A 22,049-nucleotide genomic window follows, 5' to 3' on the forward strand; every position below is an offset into this window, starting at 1 on the left:
GTGTGTCACTCTCTGTGTGTGTCACTCTCTGTGTGTGTCACTCTCTGTGTGTGTCACTCTCTGTGTGTGTCACTCTCTGTGTGTGTCACTCTGTGTGTGTGTCACTCTCTGTGTGTGTCACTCTGTGTGTGTGTCACTCTGTGTGTGTGTCACTCTGTGTGTGTGTCACTCTGTGTGTGTGTCACTCTGTGTGTGTGTCACTCTGTGTGTGTGTCACTCTGTGTGTGTGTCACTCTGTGTGTGTGTCACTCTGTGTGTGTGTCACTCTGTGTGTGTGTCACTCTGTGTGTGTGTCACTCTGTGTGTGTGTCACTCTGTGTGTGTGTCACTCTGTGTGTGTGTCACTCTGTGTGTGTGTCACTCTGTGTGTGTGTCACTCTGTGTGTGTGTCACTCTGTGTGTGTGTCACTCTGTGTGTGTGTCACTCTGTGTGTGTGTCACTCTGTGTGTGTGTCACTCTGTGTGTGTGTCACTCTGTGTGTGTGTCACTCTGTGTGTGTGTCACTCTCTGTGTGTGTGTCACTCTCTGTGTGTGTGTCACTCTCTGTGTGTGTGTCACTCTCTGTGTGTGTGTCACTCTCTGTGTGTGTGTCACTCTCTGTGTGTGTGTCACTCTCTGTGTGTGTGTCACTCTCTGTGTGTGTGTCACTCTCTGTGTGTGTGTCACTCTCTGTGTGTGTGTCACTCTCTCTGTGTGTGTGTCACTCTCTGTGTGTGTGTCACTCTCTGTGTGTGTGTCACTCTCTGTGTGTGTGTCACTCTCTGTGTGTGTGTCACTCTCTGTGTGTGTGTCACTCTCTGTGTGTGTGTCACTCTCTGTGTGTGTGTCACTCTCTGTGTGTGTGTCACTCTCTGTGTGTGTGTCACTCTCTGTGTGTGTCACTCTCTGTGTGTGTGTCACTCTCTGTGTGTGTGTCACTCTCTGTGTGTGTGTCACTCTCTGTGTGTGTGTCACTCTCTGTGTGTGTGTCACTCTCTGTGTGTGTGTCACTCTCTGTGTGTGTCACTCTCTGTGTGTGTCACTCTCTGTGTGTGTCACTCTCTGTGTGTGTCACTCTCTGTGTGTGTCACTCTCTGTGTGTGTCACTCTCTGTGTGTGTCACTCTCTGTGTGTGTCACTCTCTGTCTCTGTGTCACTCTCTGTCTCTGTGTCACTCTCTGTCTCTGTGTCACTCTCTGTCTCTGTGTCTCTCCCTGTCTCTGTCTCTGTCTCTGTGTGTCTCTCTCTGTCTCTGTGTGTCTCTCTCTGTCTCTGTGTGTCTCTCTCTGTCTCTGTGTGTCTCTCTCTGTCTCTGTGTGTGTCTCTCTGTCTCTGTGTGTGTCTCTCTCTGTCTCTGTGTGTCTCTCTCTGTCTCTGTGTGTCTCTCTCTGTCTCTGTGTGTCTCTCTCTGTCTCTGTGTGTCTCTCTCTGTCTCTGTGTGTCTCTCTCTGTCTCTGTGTGTCTCTCTCTGTCTCTGTGTGTCTCTCTCTGTCTCTGTGTGTCTCTCTCTGTCTCTGTGTGTCTCTCTCTGTCTCTGTGTGTCTCTCTGTGTCTCTCTCTCTCTGAGTGTGGCCCCCGCTCTCCCCCCCCCCCCGGCTCTCTTCCCCCCCCCCCCCCGGCTCTCTCCCTCGCCCCCATGCTCTCGCCCCCACTCGCTCCCCCCCTCACTCCCCCTCTGTCCATTGAACCAGATATCATTCTTCAGGAGCCTTTCTGGTTGATGATTGGAGAGGCAAACTCATTTCATTGGGTTGAGTTGGTGAGAGGAAGTAATTAAACTTCTTTCCTTGGATCACTGCAGGGATATGTGCGTATCGTGAATCTGTCATCTAGTGGTCTATAGTGGTCCACGTAGTGGTCTATAGTGGTCCACGTAGTGGTCTATAGTGGTCTGTTGGGAGAGTTGACAAACCAATGCTGCGGCCCAGTCAACAGTGTGGAACCTGCTAGCACCGAGATTGGTGGAACTGAATGGTACGGATGAAGCAGGTGTTGGATAGGTACATGAATACGAAGGGATTTATTTGTATGTTATGCTGGGGGAGGCTCGCGTAGACCGTAAATGCTAACTAATTCTAGTTGAGCTGTTTGTGCGCTGTGTAGCCCCTGTAATCGTATCCCTGTAAGGGTTGCAAGTGAGATGCAAGCTGGTTTGTCACACCTTCCCCCCCCCTCGCGCACCATGATGACCATGGCGCCTGGAGCATTTATCATTAGACCTTCATTGTTGTAATGTGTGGACAGTCCTGCCTACCCAGTCCACTGTCAATGGACAGATGTAGACGCAAGACCTGCCAGTGATGGCCACACCCTTGCAGTTTTTGTCTGGCATGTTGCAGCTCTTGATTTGCAATGATGTTGTTTTCTTTCCTAGCTCTGGGTGTTGGGCAGACATCTTTATTCGGCAGCACTCAGCCCAAACTGGGCACCACTCTTGGGGCAGGGGCGTTTGGAGCAGGAGCCTTCAATGCAGCCACTGCTGGTATTGGATTCGGGGCACCTCAGGCTGCTGTCTGTAAGTAACCTCCATACCAGGTGTGTGCAACCTGTGCTTATTCAGTGCTGTAAACTCAGTTATTTGGAAACCCTTGCTGCCCCTATCTTAACTCTCACTGTTGCATCCATCCATCATTCCTCACGTTGGCTTCCAGTTCAGAGTCAATTTATGGAAAATTTACATCATTGCTTTCAAACCCCTCGGTGGTCTCGCCACTCTCTATCTCTCTATTGTCCTCCTGCATTAGAACCCTCCAAGATTCCCCCTGTTCCTCCAATGTTGCCCTCAAATATCCCTGCTTTTCTCCTTTCTAATAATCTTTATTATTTTCAGTGCTGCCCACGGCGCTGAGGACCCAGGTTCAATCCCGGCCCCGGCTCACTGTCTGTGTGGCGTTTGCACATTCTCCCTGTGTCTGCGTGGGTCTCACCCCCCACAACCCAAAGATGTGCAGGCTCGGTGTATTGACCACGCTAAATTGCCCCTTAAATAGAAAAAAATAATTGGTACATAATTTATTTTTTAAAAATCATTATTATTGTCACAAGTAGGCGTACGTCGACACTGCAGTGATTTTACTGTGAAAATCCCCTGGTCGCCACATTCGGGCGCCTGTTCGGGTACACAGGGAGAATTCAGAATGTCCAATTCACCTAACAGCACATCTTTCGGGACCTGTGGGAGGAAACCGGAGCATCCGGAGGAAACCCACGCAGACACTGGGAGAACGTGCAAACTCTCAAGGGCCACTCAAGGGCCACATTCAGAAATTCACAATTTTAAAGGGCCGCATAGTATATTAAGTAAAATAATTAATATTTAAAATAGCCAAAATAAAAGGTTTTTAAAGAAAAAAAAAAGCAATTAATTTTTATTAATTAATATTTTAAAGTAGAAACTTCACATGAAACACATGTTGTGCCGAGCAATGATCACCCTACTCAAGTCAACGTACCCACTCTATACCAGTAACCCAACAGGCCCCCCCCCCCCCCCCCCATTAACCTTATTTAAAAAAAATTATTTTTTATGACTTGATCTTGGTGGCCCGCATAAATGCGGCCCGCGGGCCGTAGTTTGCCCACCCCTGTCCTATAACCAAACAATTAGAAATAAAATGCCCCCTTAAGACCAAAAACATCAATGGCCAATTGTATTTAATAAACGGTCTTGGTGTACTTTACTGCATTAAAGACACTATAAATTTCAGCAATATTGGTGAAAAAGGACATGTCGCTGAAACTTTATGTCCGGACAAGTGCAAGAGTACCAAATTTCAAAGCATCAACAATTGATGATAGAGGAGAAAAGGCTAATGATTGATTGGCAAGTTGACTGGCCATGGCATTATCACCGAGTAAAGTAACAGGGAACGATAGATCTCCAAGGGTAATTCTAAAAAGGCGCAAGCCTTTAATATATTCCTTTTATTCGCAGAGAACGAGCCCTGTCTATAAATACATGTCACTTCTAACAAGTATAAAAGACCAGTTATGAGCTCGACTGATTATATTAACTTGGTTGTAAGCGTAGCTGTCGGTGAAATTTTAAAAATCGTACTGTTGGTTTGTTGTGTGCTAGTTTTATCTCTCGTTCCTCCCTCTGTTACAGGCCTGACTGACCCAAATGCCTCTGCCACACAGCAGGCCGTATTACAGCAGCAGCTCAATGCACTGGCCTATACCCCTTTTGGAGACTCTCCACTCTTCAGGAATCCCATGGTCGATCCAAAGAAGAAAGAGGAGGTAAGCTCCCAGACTGCCCTCTCTTGGGGTATTTGCTCATGATGCAGACCTCGATCCTGGTCTGGGTAAATTCACAGCTGTTTCGCAGTGATACTGGGCAAGTTCCCAGTCGTACAATGCAATAACAATTCTGTGGGGTGATTTTGTTGCAGCTCCGGGGAAGCTCCACAATATGTGGCATTGATATAGCCCCATATCGTTTTAATAAAAGCTGCCAGGATGCTTCACACGCATGTGAAAAATGGGCTGAACTGAGGCTTTTCGATGCAGAAGGCTTTAGGGAGAGTTAAGACCTTGGCAGTGATGCAGTGCTGAAGGACAGTGTCGGTGTCAGCTCTTTGAACGACTTATCCAAGTGATCCTACTCTCTTGCCTTTCCAATTAACCTGGTGTTGTCAGACTTCTTACTGTGCTCACCCCAGTCCAACGGCGGCAGCTCCACATCATGGCTTTCCAATTCCAACCTTTCCTTTTCAGGAATATTGGAATGTTTCCCAGAGCACTGCACCAAAAGAGGTTTGGTGCTCTATCTGCCAACTGGAGTTAACGTGCAAAAATGGATCAATTCATTGTCAAAAGTGGGATGTTCTTTAGGCCTTTCGTGGGTTGAATGTTGGTTATTCTTCAGGGGAAAGCTGCATTTATCCTACCCACACAGGCTGGGCTGCACAAACATGCATTCGGCTAAATGGATCAGCTGTCATGCGTTTCAAACTAGGGGGAGTGTGGTTAATTCAGGGGAGTGGCTTAGTCTTGCAAGACCGGCAATTATAGTCCATGAGCTGCGTAGTACATGTGGATCACTGTTTTGTGGTAGTTGTTACCGAAAGGCTTGTTTGACCACTTACAGAGAGCAGCTGAGTCAAAACTGATGTTTTGTGTTGCTGGGTAAGGCTTTCTTCCCTGAAGGACTTCAGTGAACTACAAGGCTTTTGGGACAATCCGATCGCTTCATGGGCACTGTTATCAGATGGGTTTTTTATTCTCGATTGCGTTAAATCGACAGAATTTAAATTGCCCATTTGCCACTATGGGATTTGAATTTATTTCTGCAGATTTAGTCCAGCAGAATTACCACTGTGCTACCATGCCTGTGTGATGGTGGCCAAGACAGTGGGGAAAGTAGCTTGCACTACCTGGAACAGTGCTCAGGGATCTTCAATTTCACCGAGGCTGCCAGAGGTGACCCATGGGTGCCGACAGTGTGACATTCCTGGCACAGGACTTTCGTCCATATCTTTGTCCGAGGTGGGAGTGGGGACAACTTAAAAGCAACCTTTTTTTTTTTTGTTTGTTTTTTAAAAAATTTAGAGTACCCAATTATATTTTTCCAATTAAGGGCAATTTAGCATGACCAATCCACCTAACCTGCACATCTTTGGGTTGTGGGGGTGAAACCCTCGCAGGCACGGGGAGAATGTGCAAACTCCACACAGACAGTGACCTAGGGCCGGGATTCGAACCCGGGTCCTCAGCACCGTAGGTAGCAATGCTAACCACTGTGCCACCGTGCTGCCCAACTTAAAAACAACGTGATCAGCAACCTGATCAGCAATATGTCAGAAGTGACGTAATCATCACTTGGGGCTGGTTTAGCTCACTCAGCTAAATCGCTGGCTTTTAAAGAAGACCAAGCAGGCCAGCAGCACCGTTCGATTCCCGTACCAGCCTCCCCGGACAGGCGCCGGAATGTGGCGACTAGGGGCTTTTCACAGTAACTTCATTGAAGCCTACTCATGACAATAAGCGATTTTCATTTCATTTCATCCAGATGTTTCAAATTGACACAGGATTTCAAAAATTACTACTGGGTTGGGGGAGGGGAATCTTAAATTTAGAATGAAGCCATTCAGGATCAATCCTCAGAGCACTCTAAATATTAATCTGGAAATCTGTCTCTGAGAAGCTCTGGATTTTGTGTGTCGGAGCTTTCAAGACAGCACCAGCAGCAAGGTGCATTTATATAGCACCTTTAACGTGGAAAAACTTCCAGGGTGATATACAGGAGAGTTTATAAAGCAAGGTTTGGCACTGAGCCCCTATCGTGCAATACTGGGGAAACTGGGTCAAAGGTGGTAGGTTTTAAAGAGCGATTTGGAGAGAGAGAGAGAGAGAGGCAGTGATTGAGGGTGGGAACTGAAGGCACGGTCTGTAGTGGTGCAACAATTAAAATTGGAGATGCTCGAGGTGCCAGGATTGCAGGAGTGCGAAGATCTGAGGATCGTAAGGGTGGAAGAGGTTAGAGATGGTGAAAAGGAACATGGCCATGGACAGATTTGAAAACGAGGGAAAATGATTTTAAACATGCAGCATTGCTTAACTGGGAGTGGCAAAGTCTGAAATAGCGTAAGTTGTTTAGATGGATATGGAATAAAGACAGCAAATGAAGTTGAGATGCAGATTGGCCATGAAGAAGCTAGACGGGGGAAATTGCAGTTCCTGTTCCTATGCTTTGAATTCAATCTCTTTCTTTTTTTTCTGGCAGCGATTGAAACCCACGAACCCAGCAGCCCAGAAAGCACTGACCACCCCCACTCACTACAAGCTGACTCCACGCCCTGCCACCAGAGTACGGCCAAAAGCCCTGCAGGCTAGCGGATCCTCCAAATCCCAGCTCTTCGATGGACTGGACGACGATGAACCTACATCCCTATCCAACGGCACCTTCCTGCCCAGGTAAAAACCTTTCATCCTTCAGGTCTCTCTTGTGTTTCTCCCCCTCCCTGCATCTGTCACTGAATGCTGAGGCCTCCCATATCTTAGCCAAAGTCGAGAATATAAAAAATTATTCTTGAATCGCTGGTTCGTTATCGAAAAGTGTGGCAGACTAATCGAATATTAGTTGGAGTGGGTGGCGATGATGGGTGATCCCTAATTCCCTTTTGTCATTTGCTTGTGTGAACATGCGGGCCAATGTTTGGGGTTTGGTGGGAGGATGGGATCGTTGTTATTGATATGGGGATTGACATATTTGCTACTGATTGTTTATTGGTGGGTGTAAATTTGGGAGAAAATGTGAAAAAAGAGGAGACTAAAAAATATTGTTTTTTTTAATAAATAATTTTTATTAAGATTTTCACAAAATATAAACAACAAAACATTATTAACAAAACAACCATGGTAAAAACCCAAGAACAACACCCACCCAACTATAAAAGCAACTGCAAACAAAGAAAAAAAAAGCAAACAACAAAGGGGAAAGAGATAACACCCGCCACATCCCACAAACCCATGTACACAGTTCCCCCTCCCACCGAACCAAACCCCCCCCCCCCCCCCCCCCCCGGTTGCTGCTGCTATCGGCCTATTTCCTACCGGTCCGCCAGGAAGTCCAGGAAAGGCTGCCACCGCATAAAGAACCTCTGTACTGATCCCCTTCAGGGCAAATTTCACCTTCTCCAATTTGATGAACCCTGCCATATCATTGATCCAGGCCTCCACGCTTGGGGGCCTCGCATCCTTCCACTGAAGAAGTATCCTCCGCCGGGCTACTAGGGACCTAAAAAATATTGTTAAAAAACCACCGCAGATGCTTCAGACTCTGAAATAAAAACTGCATCCACGGTCCCTGGAGAGAATCGGAGTTAACATTTTGGTCGACGACGATATGGTTATTTCCAACAATTTCTGTGTTTTTAAAATGGGGCAGGTCAGCAGAGAGGTGGCAGATACAGTTTAGTATGGATAAGTATCGGGTGGTATAATTTGAGAGAAAGACACAGCAATGTGTATGGACTGAATAGGAAGATGCTGAAGGATGTCAACGGTTTATCTGAAGAGGTGGGTGGGTGAAGTCAAAAGAAAAATAACATTTTAGATTTTCTAATTAAAGATGTGTGAGGAAACGGTAATAGATGTATCCAGGGAAAAAAGTATTGTTTGCATCGAAAGACTGACTAGTTCCTTTGTCCTGATGGATTTAATCCTAAAAGAAGTGGCTGATGAGGTAGTAGATGGATGGGTTTTGATTGTCCAAAATTCTGTAGATTCTGGAAAGGTTCCATCAGATTGGAAAATAGTGAATGTGACCTTCTATTAAAGAAAGAAGGGAGACAAACACAGAAAATTACAGGCCAGTTAGTCTAATGCCTATCCTAGGGAAATGCTGCAATCTATTATTACGGTTATAGCGGGATGTTTACAAAATCGCAGTGCAGTCAGGCAGAGTGGACATGACATTTTATCATAGAATGGAATCATTCAATCACTTTCTTTAAATAAATTTAGAGTATCCAATTAATTTTGTCCAATTAAGGGGCAATTTATTGTGTCCAATCCACCTACCCTGCACATCTTTGGGTTGTGGGGACGAAACCCACGCAAACACGGGGAGAATATGCAAACTCCACACGGACAGTGACCCAGGGCCGGGATCAAGCCTGAGGCAGCGATGCTAACCCACTGTGCCACTGTGCTGCCCTGAATCACTTTCTGAAAGGGGATCATGTTGATTAATGGAGTTCTTTTAAGGAAATACAAGCGATACAGATAAAGGGGAACCTGTGGATGAGTTCTTGAACTTCCAGAAGGTATTTGACAAGGTGCCAAATCAAAGGTTACTATGCAGCAATGTGTGTGTTTGTGGGGAGGGTCAGGTGCAGTAACATATTAGCATGGATAGAGGATTGGTTAACCAAGAGGAAAGAGCCATTTACAGAATGTGTGGTTACTAAATTTGCTGGCACAAAGATGAATTGGCGAGGATGTTGTGAAGAGGACGCAAGTAGTCTGCACAGGGAAATGGAAAGGCTCAGTGAGTGGCAAACATTTGGCAGAGGGAGTATAATGCAGAAAAAATATGGACTTGTCCACTTTGACAGGAGGAATAGAAAAGCAGTATACTGTTTAAATGGAGAGAGATTGCAGAGAGATCTGGGTATTCTGGTGCATGAATCAGAAACTGTGTGCAGGGACAGGCAAGTGATAGGAAGGCAAATTGAATTTTATTGCAACGGAAATGGGATTTAAAGATGCGGAAGTTTGGCCACGGTTGTGCTGGGCAGTGTTGAGACCACATCTGAAGCACTGCGTACAGTTTGGTCTCCTTATCTAAGGATATGATCAGGTCTGAGACCCCTGGAAATGGCCACCAACATGGGACATGGCCCCATATCAGCATTAAGAATCTCTGACACCCAGAAGCTCACCAACTTGGGACAAGACCAGAACATATGCATGTGGTCAGCCGGCCCAGAGAACAACACTCGCCTGTCTCCCTCCCCAGAGGGAAAAATCGCTCATCCTCACCCTTTGGCAAATGAGCCCTGTCCACAACATTCAACTGGATCAGACTTAGGCCAAGCACAAGAGGACTTGGAGTTGACCCTGCAAAGAGCCTCACTCCATAACCTCATCATATCCATCGTAGGACCCAATTCGCCCTCCCATTTCACAATTACATCGTCCAACAGAGCTGTCTCCGCTGACAGGATCCGGCTGTAAATCCCCGAGATCCCCGGCCCAGACTCTGCCACGGTGACGGGATCCAGCTGTAAATCCCCGGCTCAGACTCTGCCACGGTGATGGGATCCGACTGTAAATCCCCGGCTCAGACCCTGCCACGGTGACGGAATCCCCGGCTCAGACCCTGCCACAGTGACGGGATCCGACTGTAAATCCCCGGCTCAGACCCTGGCACGGTGACGGGATCCGGCTGTAAATCCCCGGCTCAGACCCTGCCACGGTGACGGGATCCCCGGCTCAGACCCTGCCACAGTGACGGGATCCGACTGTAAATCCCCGGCTCAGACCCTGGCACGGTGACGGGATCCGGCTGTAAATCCCCGGCTCAGACCCTGCCACGGTGACGGGATCCCCGGCTCAGACCCTGCCACAGTGACGGGATCCGACTGTAAATCCCCGGCTCAGACCCTGGCACGGTGACGGGATCCGACTGTAATTCCCCGGCTCAGACCCTGCCACGGTGACAGGATCCGGCTGTAAATCCCCGGCTCAGACTCTGCCACGGTGATGGGATCCGACTGTAAATCCCCGGCTCAGACCCTGCCACGGTGACGGAATCCCCGGCTCAGACCCTGCCACAGTGACGGGATCCGACTGTAAATCCCCGGCTCAGACCCTGGCACGGTGACGGGATCCGGCTGTAAATCCCCGGCTCAGACCCTGCCACGGTGACGGGATCCCCGGCTCAGACCCTGCCACAGTGACGGGATCCGACTGTAAATCCCCGGCTCAGACCCTGGCACGGTGACGGGATCCGACTGTAAATCCCCGGCTCAGATTCTGCAACAGTGACGGGATCCGGCTGTAAATCCCCGGCTCAGACCCTGCCACAGTGACGGGATCCCCGGCTCAGACCCTGCCACAGTGACAGGATCTGGCTGTAAATCCCCGGCTCAGACCCTGGCACGGTGAAGGGATCCGGCTGTAAATCCCCGAGATCCCCGGCTCAGACCCTGCCACAGTGATGGGATCCGACTGTAATTCCCCGGCTCAGACCCTGCCACGGTGACAGGATCCGGCTGTAAATCACCGGGTCAGACCCTGCCACGGTGATGGGATCCGGCTGTAAATCCCCGAGATCCCCGGCTCAGACCCTGCCACAGTGATGGGATCCGACTGTAATTCCCCGGCTCAGACCCTGCCACGGTGACAGGATCCGGCTGTAAATCCCCGAGATCCCCGGCTCAGACCCTGCCACAGTGATGGGATCCGACTGTAATTCCCCGGCTCAGACCCTGCCACGGTGACAGGATCCGGCTGTAAATCACCGGGTCAGACCCTGCCACAGTGACGGGATCGGGCTGTAAATCCCCGGCTCAGACCCTGCCACAGTGACGGGATCCGGCTGTAAATCCCCGAGATCCCTGGCTCAGACCCTGCCACAGTGACGGGATCCGGCTGTAAATCCCCGAGAGCCCTGGCTCAGACCCTGGCTCGGTGATGGATCCGGCTGTAAATCCCCGGCTCAGACCCTGCCACGGTGATGGGATCCGGCTGTAAATCCCCGGCTCAGACCCTGCCACGGTGATGGGATCCGGCTGTAAATCCCCGGCTCAGACCCTGCCACGGTGACAGGATCCGGCTGTAAATCCCCGGCTCAGACCCTGCCACGGTGACGGGATCCGGCTGTAAATCCCCGGCTCAGACCCTGCCACGGTGACTTGATCCGACTGTAAATACCTCAGGTGCCCCCTCCTCCCCCCAACAGTGGCAGCACTTCCCACCTCTTAAAATCCGCCTCATATGCTCCACCAACCCAACCAGGTTGGTGCCAAGTTGGTCCTGCCCCTCCGCGACCATAATTACATTGAGTAGCCTTCTCATATTCCCTGGCAGCTGCCTCCCCTTCTCAAAATCCGTTTGATCTTCGACTATCACCCCTGGGACAGTCCTCAATTCGCGATGCCAACACCTTCGCCAATAACTTGCCGTTCGTTTTCAATAATGATATCTGGCGGTACGACCTGCACTGCGCCAGATCTCAATCCTTCATTTGCATTCCCTGCCGGAATCGTCCCCATACTCTCCCTCATCTCCCTCAGCCTCAAACAATACCACACCCAAATGTACATCCATAAAATAGTACGTCGAGCAAGAACCACTAAAATCTGCTAATAAGCCTAACCTCAAACAAAACAAAAACACTACGCTCATTATCTAAAGCAAAACGAATATAAGAGCTGCAGTCACCCTCACCACACCGCTTTTGTTAGCTAACTCTTCAGCTAGCAGGGCGGCTCCTGCCCAGAGTGAAGAAAACTGCTCACAGAAAAAGGACCGAAGTGTAAAAACCTCTTGAAACATAGTACTCCCAACAGGAGCAATATATGGGAGCCAGGGCCTCTTCTATCGACTTGCAGAGGTCCTCCCACACTACTTGTCGTTGCTTCTCAACGACGAGCCCTGAGTACCTCCGATTCAGTAGATGAATTATCGCCATCAGGCTTCTTCCCCCTTGCCATATCCCCAATGTAGGCACCTGATTGCCTTAAATAGGGCTAAAAGCGGCAGCCACTTTGTGTGCTTCTTCCTCCTCAATACTCTCACCGGAAGTGTCTCAAGGAATAATTTAATTTAAGGGCTAATTTCAATCAAGTCTAGTTTGTTCTTTAACATGGCAATTAACTAAAAGTTGCTCTTTTTAACTGGGTAAAGTTCAGTTGCAGCTTCAAAACCAGAGTTTACAAAGCTATCAGCTGAAAAACTGGTTTAATCCTGCTTCAGAAGCCTTGAATTAGGGGCCACAAATTAGGGGCTGGTTTAGCACACTGGGCTAAATCGCTGGCTTTGAAAGCAGACCAGGGCAGGCCAGCAGCACGGGTCAATTCCCGTACCGGCCTCCCCGAACAGGTGCCGGAATGTGGCGACTAGGGGCTTTTCACAGTAGCTTTATTTGAAGCCTACTTGTGACAATAAGTGATTTTTATTTCGTTTTTCATTTCAAAAAGAGGGCTCCTTCAGTGCTGCCTTAGTTGGAGTTTGGTGAAAGAGGATGGGGCAGCCGGACCTGAGAGAGACATCTCTACCCGGGCCGAGAGCAGACAGACAGCCAGGGAGATGCCTCTACCCGGGCCGAGATCAGACAGACAGCCAGGGAGATGCCTCTACCCGGGCCGAGATCAGACAGACAGCCAGGGAGATGCCTCTACCCAGGCTGGGAGCAGACAGACAGCCAGGGAGATGCCTCTACCCGGGCCGGGAGCAGACAGACAGCCAGGGAGATGCCTCTACCCAGGCTGGGAGCAGACAGACAGCCAGGGAGATGCCTCTACCCGGGCCGGGAGCAGACAGACAGCCAGGGAGATGCCTCTACCCAGGCCGGGAGCAGACAGACAGCCAGGGAGATGCCTCTACCCAGGCCGGGAGCAGACAGACAGCCAGGGAGATGCCTCTACCCGGGCCGGGAGCAGACAGACAGCCAGGGAGATGCCTCTACCAGGGCCGGGAGCAGACAGACAGCCAGGGAGATGCCTCTACCCGGGCCGGGAGCAGACAGACAGCCAGGGAGATGCCTCTACCCAGGCCGGGAGCAGACAGACAGCCAGGGAGATGCCTCTACCCGGGCCGGGAGGAGACCAAGATGTCTGGGGAGATGCCTCAATCTGGGCTGGGAGCAGACAGCTGGCCGGAGGGGCAGGCAGGTGGCCAGGGCGGGGTAGGCGGCCGGCAGGGGGGGGGGCAGGCGGCCAGGGGGCGCCTCTCTCCGGGCAGCAGGCAGGTGGCCGGGGTGGGGCAGGCAGACGGCTGGGGGGGGGAGGGCAGGCGGCCGGGGAAGGGCGGGGGGGGGGGGGGCAGGTGGCCGGGGAGAGGGGGGGCAGACGGCTGGGGGCGGGGCAGGTGGCCGGGGGGGGGGGGGGGGGGGGGCGCAAGGGGGGACAGGCAGCCAGGGGGCGCCTCTCTCCGGGCAGCAGGCAGGTTGCCGGGGTGGGGCAGGCAGACGGCCTGGGGGGGTCAGGTGGCCGGGGAGGGGGGGCAGGCAGACGGCTGGGGACGGGGCAGGCGGCCGGGGAGGGGGGGATCAGGTGGCCGGGGAGGAGGGGCAGGCAGACGGCTGGGGGGTGGGGCAGGCGGCCGGGGGAGGGCGGGGCAGGTGGCCGGGGCAGGGCAGGCGGCCGGGGCGGGGCAGGTGGCTGGGGCGGGGCAGGCAGACGGCTGGGGGGGCGGGGCAGGCGGCCGGGGAGGGGGGGGGGGGGCAGGTGGCCGGGGTGGGGCAGGCAGCCGGCTGGGGGGCGGGGCAGGCGGCCGGGGAGGGGGGAGGGGGGGGGGCAGGCAGGCGGCCGGGGAGGGTGGGGGGGGCAGGTGGCCGGGGCGGGGCAGGCAGACGGCTGGGGGCGGGTCAGGCGGCCGGGGGGGGGGGCAGGTGGCCGGGGAGGGGGGGGGCAGGTGGCCGGGGCGGGGCAGGCAGACGGCTGGGGGGCGGGGCAGGTGGCCGGGGTGGGGGGGGGCAGGCGGCCGAGGAGGGAGGGGGCGGGGCAGGCGCGGCGGGGGAGGGGGGGGGGGGGCAGGCGGCCGGGGAGGGAGGGGGCGGGGCAGGCGACCGGGGAAGGGGGGGGGGGGGCAGGCAGGCGGTGGTGGGCGGGGCAGGGGCCGGGGAGGGTGGGGGGGGGGGCAGGCGACCGGGGAAGGGCGGGGGGGGGGGGGGGGGGGGGGGGGGGGGGGGGGGGGGGGGGGCAGGTGGCCGGGGGACGACTCTGCTGAAGCCTGGCTGAGATAGAAAAACAAACAATCTAGGCGTGACATCATGGGAAAGTAGCCAGTTGATTGGCTGGGGAGTAACTGCTAATTTACATTTCCTATGCTAAGTTACTTTCACCTTAAAGGTAAAATGGGAAATATTGGGCAGATTAGAAAAACTAAAAACTAGTTGGAAATTTAAAAATTAAAACTAATTAAATGAAATAGTGATACAGGGCCAGACGATGTGTTGTACCTACCTGATGTGGGATCTGGTGGATCCCATTGTGGTTCCTCGTGAACACATCTGAAGCAAGTGTCGGTTGCTCAAGGAACCTGGGCTCCAGGCTGATGAGCTGGATTCTGCGCTTCAGACACTGCGACACATCAGGGAGGGGGAGAGATACCTGGCTACTGTGTTTCACCCCTCCGATTAACTGCCTGGTATTCGGCCTGCTGTCTGAACAGCAGGGTGTGACTGAGTGAGGCAGGTAGAGGAATCCTGGAGGTAGGGTTGCAGGATCCTCAGCCCCTGTCCTGGTCCAAGAGGCTCGAGATTCTTGCTCCCTGTGTGGGTGAGAGCAGGCACTGTAGGGAGGATGAGCAAACTGACCACAGCCCTGGGGTACAGGGAGCCATTCGGGGGGGAGGGGGGGAAGAGAAGAGAATGTAGTCTTAATCAGGATAGTATAGTTCGGGACATAGACACTGTTCTCTGTGACCAGGATAGAGTGTCCCGACGGTTGTGATGCTAACATGGCGTCAGGGTTTGGGATATCACATCTGGGCTGCAGAGGAACCCGGAGTGGGAGGGAAAAGATCCAGTTGCCGTGGTCCATCTGGATACCATCGACATAGGTTCCGGGTTCTGCTGAGGGAATACGAGAAGCTCCAAGCTAAATTTCAAAGAAGAACCAAAAAGGTAATAATTTCCGGATTACTACCTGAGCCACAAGCTAATTGGCACAGGGTCAATAAGATTAAAGAGATAAATGTGTGCCCCAAAGGTTAGTGTGGGAGAAATGGGTTTGAATTCATGGGACTAGTATTGGGGACGGAGAAAACTGTTATTCGAGTAGGGATATAGTTGCATTAGAAGCAGTTCAGGAGGTTCAGAGATGAGTGGTTTGTCTTACGAAGAGAGATTGAGCAGTTTAGGCCGATACTCTCAAGTTTAGAAGAATTAGAGGAGATCTAATTGAGGTATACATGATGATAAACGGTATTGACAAAGTAGGCTTGTGGGCCTTCCAGAACGAGACGTCATAGTTTTAGGATAAGGGGTAGCAGATTTAAAATAATTTTTGTCTTTATTATTTTCACAAGTAGGCTTTCATTAACACTGTGAAAAGCGTCTAGTTGCCACACTTCGGCATATGTTTGGGTACATTGAGGGAGAATTCAGAGTGTCCAAATCACCTAATAGCACGTCTTTAGGGACTTGTGGGAGGAAACCGGAGCACCCGGAGGAAGCCCACGCACACACTGGGAGAACGTTCAGACTCGGCACAGACAGGGAATCGAACCTGGGACCCTGGTGCTGTGAAGCAACAGTACTAACCACTATGCTACCGTGCCAAAAATACAGATGAGGAGAAATTACTTCTCTCAATGGGTTGTGAATCTGTGGAATTTGCTACCCCAGAGTGCGGTGGATGCTGGGACAGTGAGTAAATTTAGGGCGAACGGTAGCACAAGTGGATAGCACTGTGGCTTCACAGCGCCAGGATCCCAGGTTCGATTCCTTGCTAGGTCACTGTCTGCAGAGTCTGTACATTCTCCCTGTGTCTGCGTGGGTTTGCTCCGGGTGCTCCGGTTTCCTCCCACAGTCCAAAGACGTGCCGGTTATGTGGATTGGCCATGATAAATTGCCCTTAGTGACCAAAAAGGTTAGGATGGGGTTATTGGGTTACGGGGTTCGGGTGAAAGTGAGGGCTTAAGTAGGTCGGTGCAGACTCGATGGGCCGAATGCCCTCCTTCTGCACTGTATGTTCTGGGTGATGGACAGATTTTTAATTAGTAACGTGTTGAAGGGTTATGGAGAATGGGCAGGAAAATGGAGTTGAAACCAATAGGAGATCAGCTATAATTGTATTGAATGGCGGTGCAGGCTCGAGTGGCTGAATTGCCTAATCCTCCTCCTCCTTATGTTCTTACATCAAAGAGTAGAGCCAAGGTATGAGAAGAAGGTATTAATATGGGAAATGATAAACATACTTAGACAGGGAGAGACAGTACAAATCCAAAATTAAGTCAACAGATGAGGCTAGAGTTACAAAAGTAATAGTAGGGCAAACCTTGAAGGCTCTGTATCCGAATGCATGTAACATTCGAAACAAAACTGATGAACACTGAAAAGTGTCCAGTCTTCCTCTGATTACCCTGGAAGGGTGGGCAAGGTATCTCAAAGTTGAGCCATCGGTGAAGCTAACTGTTTCAAGCTGCTACTATGCAGTAACAATACCAGTGGCATTCTCCACTTACCGTATCGTACATGTGTAACGTGGTAAATTAATTCCATCAATAGGCACGGAGGCCGTACGTCCGAAAGACCAGCGGATAGTATCAAACAGCATATCCCTTCAGCTGGTCACAATGGGCAATGTACAGACAAAACTGTGTCCAACATTGGATGTTATTCCGCGATTGGACAGCGCGCTGACAACCAATTTTGTTGGTTGGGCTTGCAGTGTGTACTGGGTGTTAGTACACAGGGCACGCACACTGCGCCTGTTTCAGATAAACAAGATACGTGCTGGCCAGTCGCTGGCTGGCTCATTGGTTATGGTACCACCGTGACCAATTGTTCAAGCTGCCTGATTTAAATTTCAAACCATGCTTGGCAGTTACTGTCGGTCACCATCAATTGGTGCATTCTCCATGGCAACACCTCTACCAATCATATTCCACTTGCCAACCAATCAACACCCTTCTCTTGCAGTATAAATTGGAGGATTTCCCTTTGCATGGTACACTTTTGATGTCCTAATGAGTGAAAGCTTTGACAAAAAACGCATTTTTTCTCCGCAATAACAGGAAAAGTAGGCAAACATGGGGCATTTTCTGGTTGCCAGAATGTATTGAATGCCTGATGTCTGGATTATTAGTAACAAATACTGTGCTACCGTACCCACTAATTATTTAACTCCTCCTTAATCAAATCTCCCTGTGGGCAGGAAGAGCATCAAGAAACTGGTACTGAAGAACATGAATAACTCGACTCTCTGCTCACCTGTACTCTGCAAGGAACTCAACGACCTGGCATCGCCTTCTGAATATCCAGAGAACGGGGAGAGGTGAGTGCAGCCTCCTTGGCATTTTGCAAAATGCCTGTGTTTTGTTTGCTGTGCAACATTCCTGGCAGGTGACCAGACAGATGTTTAATCAGTAAGATAATCAAGGTTATGGGGATATGGTGGGAAAGTGGAGTTGAGGATTATCATATCAGACATGATATGATTGAATGACAGAGATTACTCTTATGGTCTTTTACTGTACGTGTAGAAGTCATTGAAGATGGAAGGGCCGGTTGAGAGAGCAGTTAATAAAGTATGTATCATCTTGGGGTTTTAAGAAGAATGGCATTGAGTACAAGGAAGTCATGTTGAACTTGTGTAAGATGCTAGTTCTTCTAGAAAGCTGTGCCCAGTTCTGAGTGGCATACTTGAGGAAGGATGTGAAGACATTTGAGAATACAGAGGAGATTCACAGGAACAATTTCGGGAATAAAGAACCACAGCTGTGAGAATCCATAGAATGCAGAAGGAGGCCATTCAGCCCATTGCATCTGCACGACCCTCCGAGACCCACTCCCCCACCCCCATTCCTGTAACCCCATAACTCCACCTCACCTGCACATCTTTGGACTGTGGGAGGAAACTGGAGCACCCGGAGGAAACCCACGCAGACACAGGGAGCACGTGCAAACGCCACACAGACAGTGACCCAAGGCCAGGATCGAACCTGGGTCCCTGGTGCTGAGGCAGCAGTGCTAACCACTGTGCTGCTCTAATATAGATTGGAGAAGTTGGGACTGTTTTCCTTGGAAAAAAGAAGGCTGAGAGGAGACCTGATAGAGATATTCAAGGTCCTGAGGGGTAAGGAGGGGGTAAATAGTGATAAACTGTTCATAACCAGGGGAACATCAAGAACTAGAGGGCACAGATTCAAAATAATTGGCAAAAGGAGTAGAAATGATGTGAGGAAATGTTTGTTTTCACCCAGAGGGTGGCTGGAGTCTGGGGACAAGCTTCCTGAGAGGCACGATCGACCGAGGTATTCAAATGGAAATTGGATTAGTCTCTGAAAATAAAGAATGTGCAAAGTTAATAAGGCGGGAGTGGGGCTGGGAGAGCCAGTGTGTCTCAATGGTCAACGGCCTCCTTCTACATTGTAAAGATTCTATTGGTGAAATGTTACAGCCCCCGCCGTGGTAGGAGTGGGGCCCTGCAGTGTGGCAACGTCCATTGTCTTTGACAGGACTGTATAACTGCACCCTGTGAGGGTGAGGAGCAAGCGTTCAGTTCCCGGTCCGAATTTCAAATATCATCCAAAGAAACTTCTGGATTCATCCTGGTACCCAGACCCCTTTGGCAGCTCTCTCTCTCTCCCCACCCACCCACCCACCACATCTCCCTCCTTCTCTTCACGTGGAGGCTCCAGATAATCGTCATTTGCATTCCTCCCCATAGCGAGCGGGAATGTCGGCTGGAGAGAGAGGGTGATGAGCGGCAGGAAGTGAATAAGTGCTACACCAACACCGTAGTTAAGCCCATCCCACAGACACCCGAGGGGATGAACTGCATCAAACACCAGAACTGTACCATGGATGACACCATCACCGAGATGAACTTGAGGAACAAGCTACGGAATGGCACGTTGGATGGGAGCAGTGAGGATCCGTGCTACATCGACGGATCCCTGAACGAGGAGCGGGAGTCTGAGACAGACGACAACTTGCCTCCTCACCCAGCAGGTGAGCCTCTGTCGGGAAGGGAGTTTATTAACTGTGTGTGCAGGGTTTTCCAACAAGTTTCCAGCCTCCCAAGAACACTCTCGTTCTTAGTCTATTGAAGAGTTAAACCACAAAAGATTGATTGTTTTTCCGCAATAGGTACAAAATACTTTAATAAATTTGTTTTTCTATTTCTTATATACATGTGTTGTAATTTAAAAATTCTCCACCAACAAAATACACATGTCCTAGCTTTTGTCAATTTCAGTGGGAGATACGATGCTGTTCTGTTGTTCAGAAATTAGTTTTAATATTGGGAATGCTGCCAAAGAGTTGAATTCCCATATCCAGCACACCACGACGCGCACACACAAGGCAGCCTCTGTTTGGACAAGCTGCTTCGTAGCATTTTTCAAATTCTGTCCATCGTCCTTGGCCCACTGTCATACCCCTGGATGTATCCGGGGTTCCGCAGAGCCCAGTTTGAGAAACCCCGGTGTTTTGTGGGGATTCACACACTTGTGACCCTCTGGTTTCACCGTGCAGTAGTGTGCGCATCTATTTTACAAGTGGAAGGTCCCAGTTTCAAACCCTAGTGAAACCTGTCACGTTGAAGCATAGCATTTGTCGTCTTAGACTGTCATGAATTTGCTTGTTACTTAGCAAAAGGGGTCCAACTACGCACAGCTTAACCTAGGTTAGGAGGTGTAATATGCATTTCTAAATAAAGCTCAGAAACTGTAAAGATTGATTTCTGCTCTGTCTTTCCCTCCCTGGCTTTCTGGAATAAAACACCAGCCACACTGATATCGGCAGACACAGGCGTATCTTTTGTTTGTCTTTTGAATATGAAATGGTTGAGCGTTCATGTCCCCGTCCTTTAGAGATCAAAGTGATTGTTACGGAAGGGCCCTCTGGTCTGTCTTGCTTGTCCCCCACAATTGTGATACTCTGAACATCCTTTAGCACACTGGGCTAAATCGCTGGCTTTTAAAGCAGACCGAGGCAGGCCAGCAGCACGGTTCAATTCCTGTACCAGCCTCTCCGAACAGGTGCCGGAATGTGGCGACTAGGGGCTTTTCAAAGTAACTTAATTGAAGCCTACTCGTGACAATAAGCGATTTTCATTTCATTCATTCAGATATTAGAGGCAAGGTAAAGTTGCCATAGTCCCAGATGACCACAGGCTGCTTTCTCCTTTTGAGGGGGAGAGCTGACTGGTGATGATTTAACCTGAGGGTCACCACACCTCTGGTGAGGTTGAGAAGGCAGGGCCTTCGTCAATAAATTCAGCAGGTACGGGAATTGAACCCGCACTGCTGGCCCTGCTCTGCAGCACAAACCAATTGTCCAGCCGACTGAGCTAAACTAGCTTGTGTGGGTTAGATGGGATTAATGGGTTAGGCGGGGGCCTGGTTGGGGTGCTCTTTCAGAGTCAGTGCAGACCCGATGTGCCGAATGGCCACCTCCTGCATTGCATCATAGAATCCCTACAATGCAGAAGGAAGCCACTCAGCCCATTGAGTCTGCACCAATCCTCGAAAGAGCACCCTAACCCGCACACCCTTGGTCAGTAAGGGGCAATTTATCAAGGCCAATCTGCATAACCTGCACATCTTTGGACTGTGGGAGGAAACCGGAGCACCCGGAGGAAACCCACGCAGACACAGGGAGAATGTGCGGAGTCCGCACAGTCACCAGAGGCCGGAATTGAACCTGGGTCTTTGGCGCTGTGAGGCAGCAGTGCTAATCACTGTCACCCTGCCACCCTTGTAGGGATTCTATGATAAGTGATTGAACTGTTGGTAAAATAAAACCATCTGATTCACTCATGTCCTTTGAAAGGAAACCCGTCCTCAAGCCAACCACATGTTCTGGCTATCACACAAATGAGTGTGTGGTGTACGAATTTCCATGCCAGGTATGTAGGCCATACACCCCAATGACGCAATGAATCGTATGAAATAGCACGTCACTTTCACAAAATAGGTAGAATGCTAACCACACTCATCCAACCAGTGCTTACAAAGCTTTGGGACACAATGTCTGAAGATAGATATGATTCTGTGATTGGACTGCACTTGCTGAACAATCCCAAGTGTGCTAAGAGCTACACAACAACAATTTAGGATTATCAGTCCAACTCTCTCAATGGGGCTTAGTCTTGCCACATATATTCACCTCAGGAAGCTGTTCCCTGCAGGGAACGGAGCAGGTTCGGACATGCGCTGGTTAAAATTAATCTAAAGCACAGGGGACACTTGTTCCCTGTGCATTCTCCAATCAAGAGTCAACTTGCCAACCAATCAGTACCCTTTTCTTACGCAATATAAATAGTTTTCCCCCATGGATGTTCTGTAGAAGGGTCATTTAGATCCAAAACATTAACTCAGTCGGTCTCACAGCATCTGTGGAAATAAAGAGTTTATCCAGCATTTATTTCCAGCTTCCACAGTATTTTGCTTTTATTCGCCCTTCGATGCGTGGACGGTATGTCTATCTCTTTACTGACCTGTGAAATGGGCTATCTAATTGTTCAACTCTGCAGAAGCCAGCTGGTGAAGGATAGCACTGTAATCAGTCTTTACTTCATCTTGCATTTAATCAGAGTTAAATATTACAAATATCCACTACCTGCTCGGGCCACGGCTGGGTAATGAATGCTGACCTTGTCAGCAACTATTACATTCCACAAATTAATTAATGGAAAAAACTGTCCCCCACCCGCCCACAGCC

The 22,049-nt window shown here is 50.3% G+C and overlaps 1 protein-coding gene across 9 annotated transcripts in view; it reads left to right on the top strand.

Annotated features, from left to right (window-relative positions):
- The window catches only part of nup98 (nucleoporin 98 and 96 precursor), a 126,345-nt gene that overhangs the window by 39,900 nt on the left and 64,396 nt on the right, over positions 1-22,049 (top strand). For 7 of the 9 annotated variants that reach the window (XM_038819057.1, XM_038819054.1, XM_038819056.1 and 4 more), the window contains 5 exons: positions 2,355-2,495; positions 4,089-4,222; positions 6,708-6,898; positions 17,536-17,655; positions 19,051-19,215. In XM_038819057.1, coding sequence (XP_038674985.1) covers positions 2,355-2,495; positions 4,089-4,222; positions 6,708-6,898; positions 17,536-17,655; positions 19,051-19,215 — 751 coding nt within the window. Of the gene's footprint in view, positions 1-2,354; positions 2,496-4,088; positions 4,223-6,707; positions 6,899-17,535; positions 17,656-19,050; positions 19,335-22,049 lie in introns of all 9 variants that reach the window. The other 2 variants (XM_038819058.1, XM_038819061.1) reach the window with 1 other exon arrangement.

This window comes from Scyliorhinus canicula, chromosome 14, assembly GCF_902713615.1.
Source record: "Scyliorhinus canicula chromosome 14, sScyCan1.1, whole genome shotgun sequence".
In the NCBI taxonomy this organism is placed as follows: Eukaryota; Metazoa; Chordata; class Chondrichthyes; order Carcharhiniformes; family Scyliorhinidae; genus Scyliorhinus; species Scyliorhinus canicula.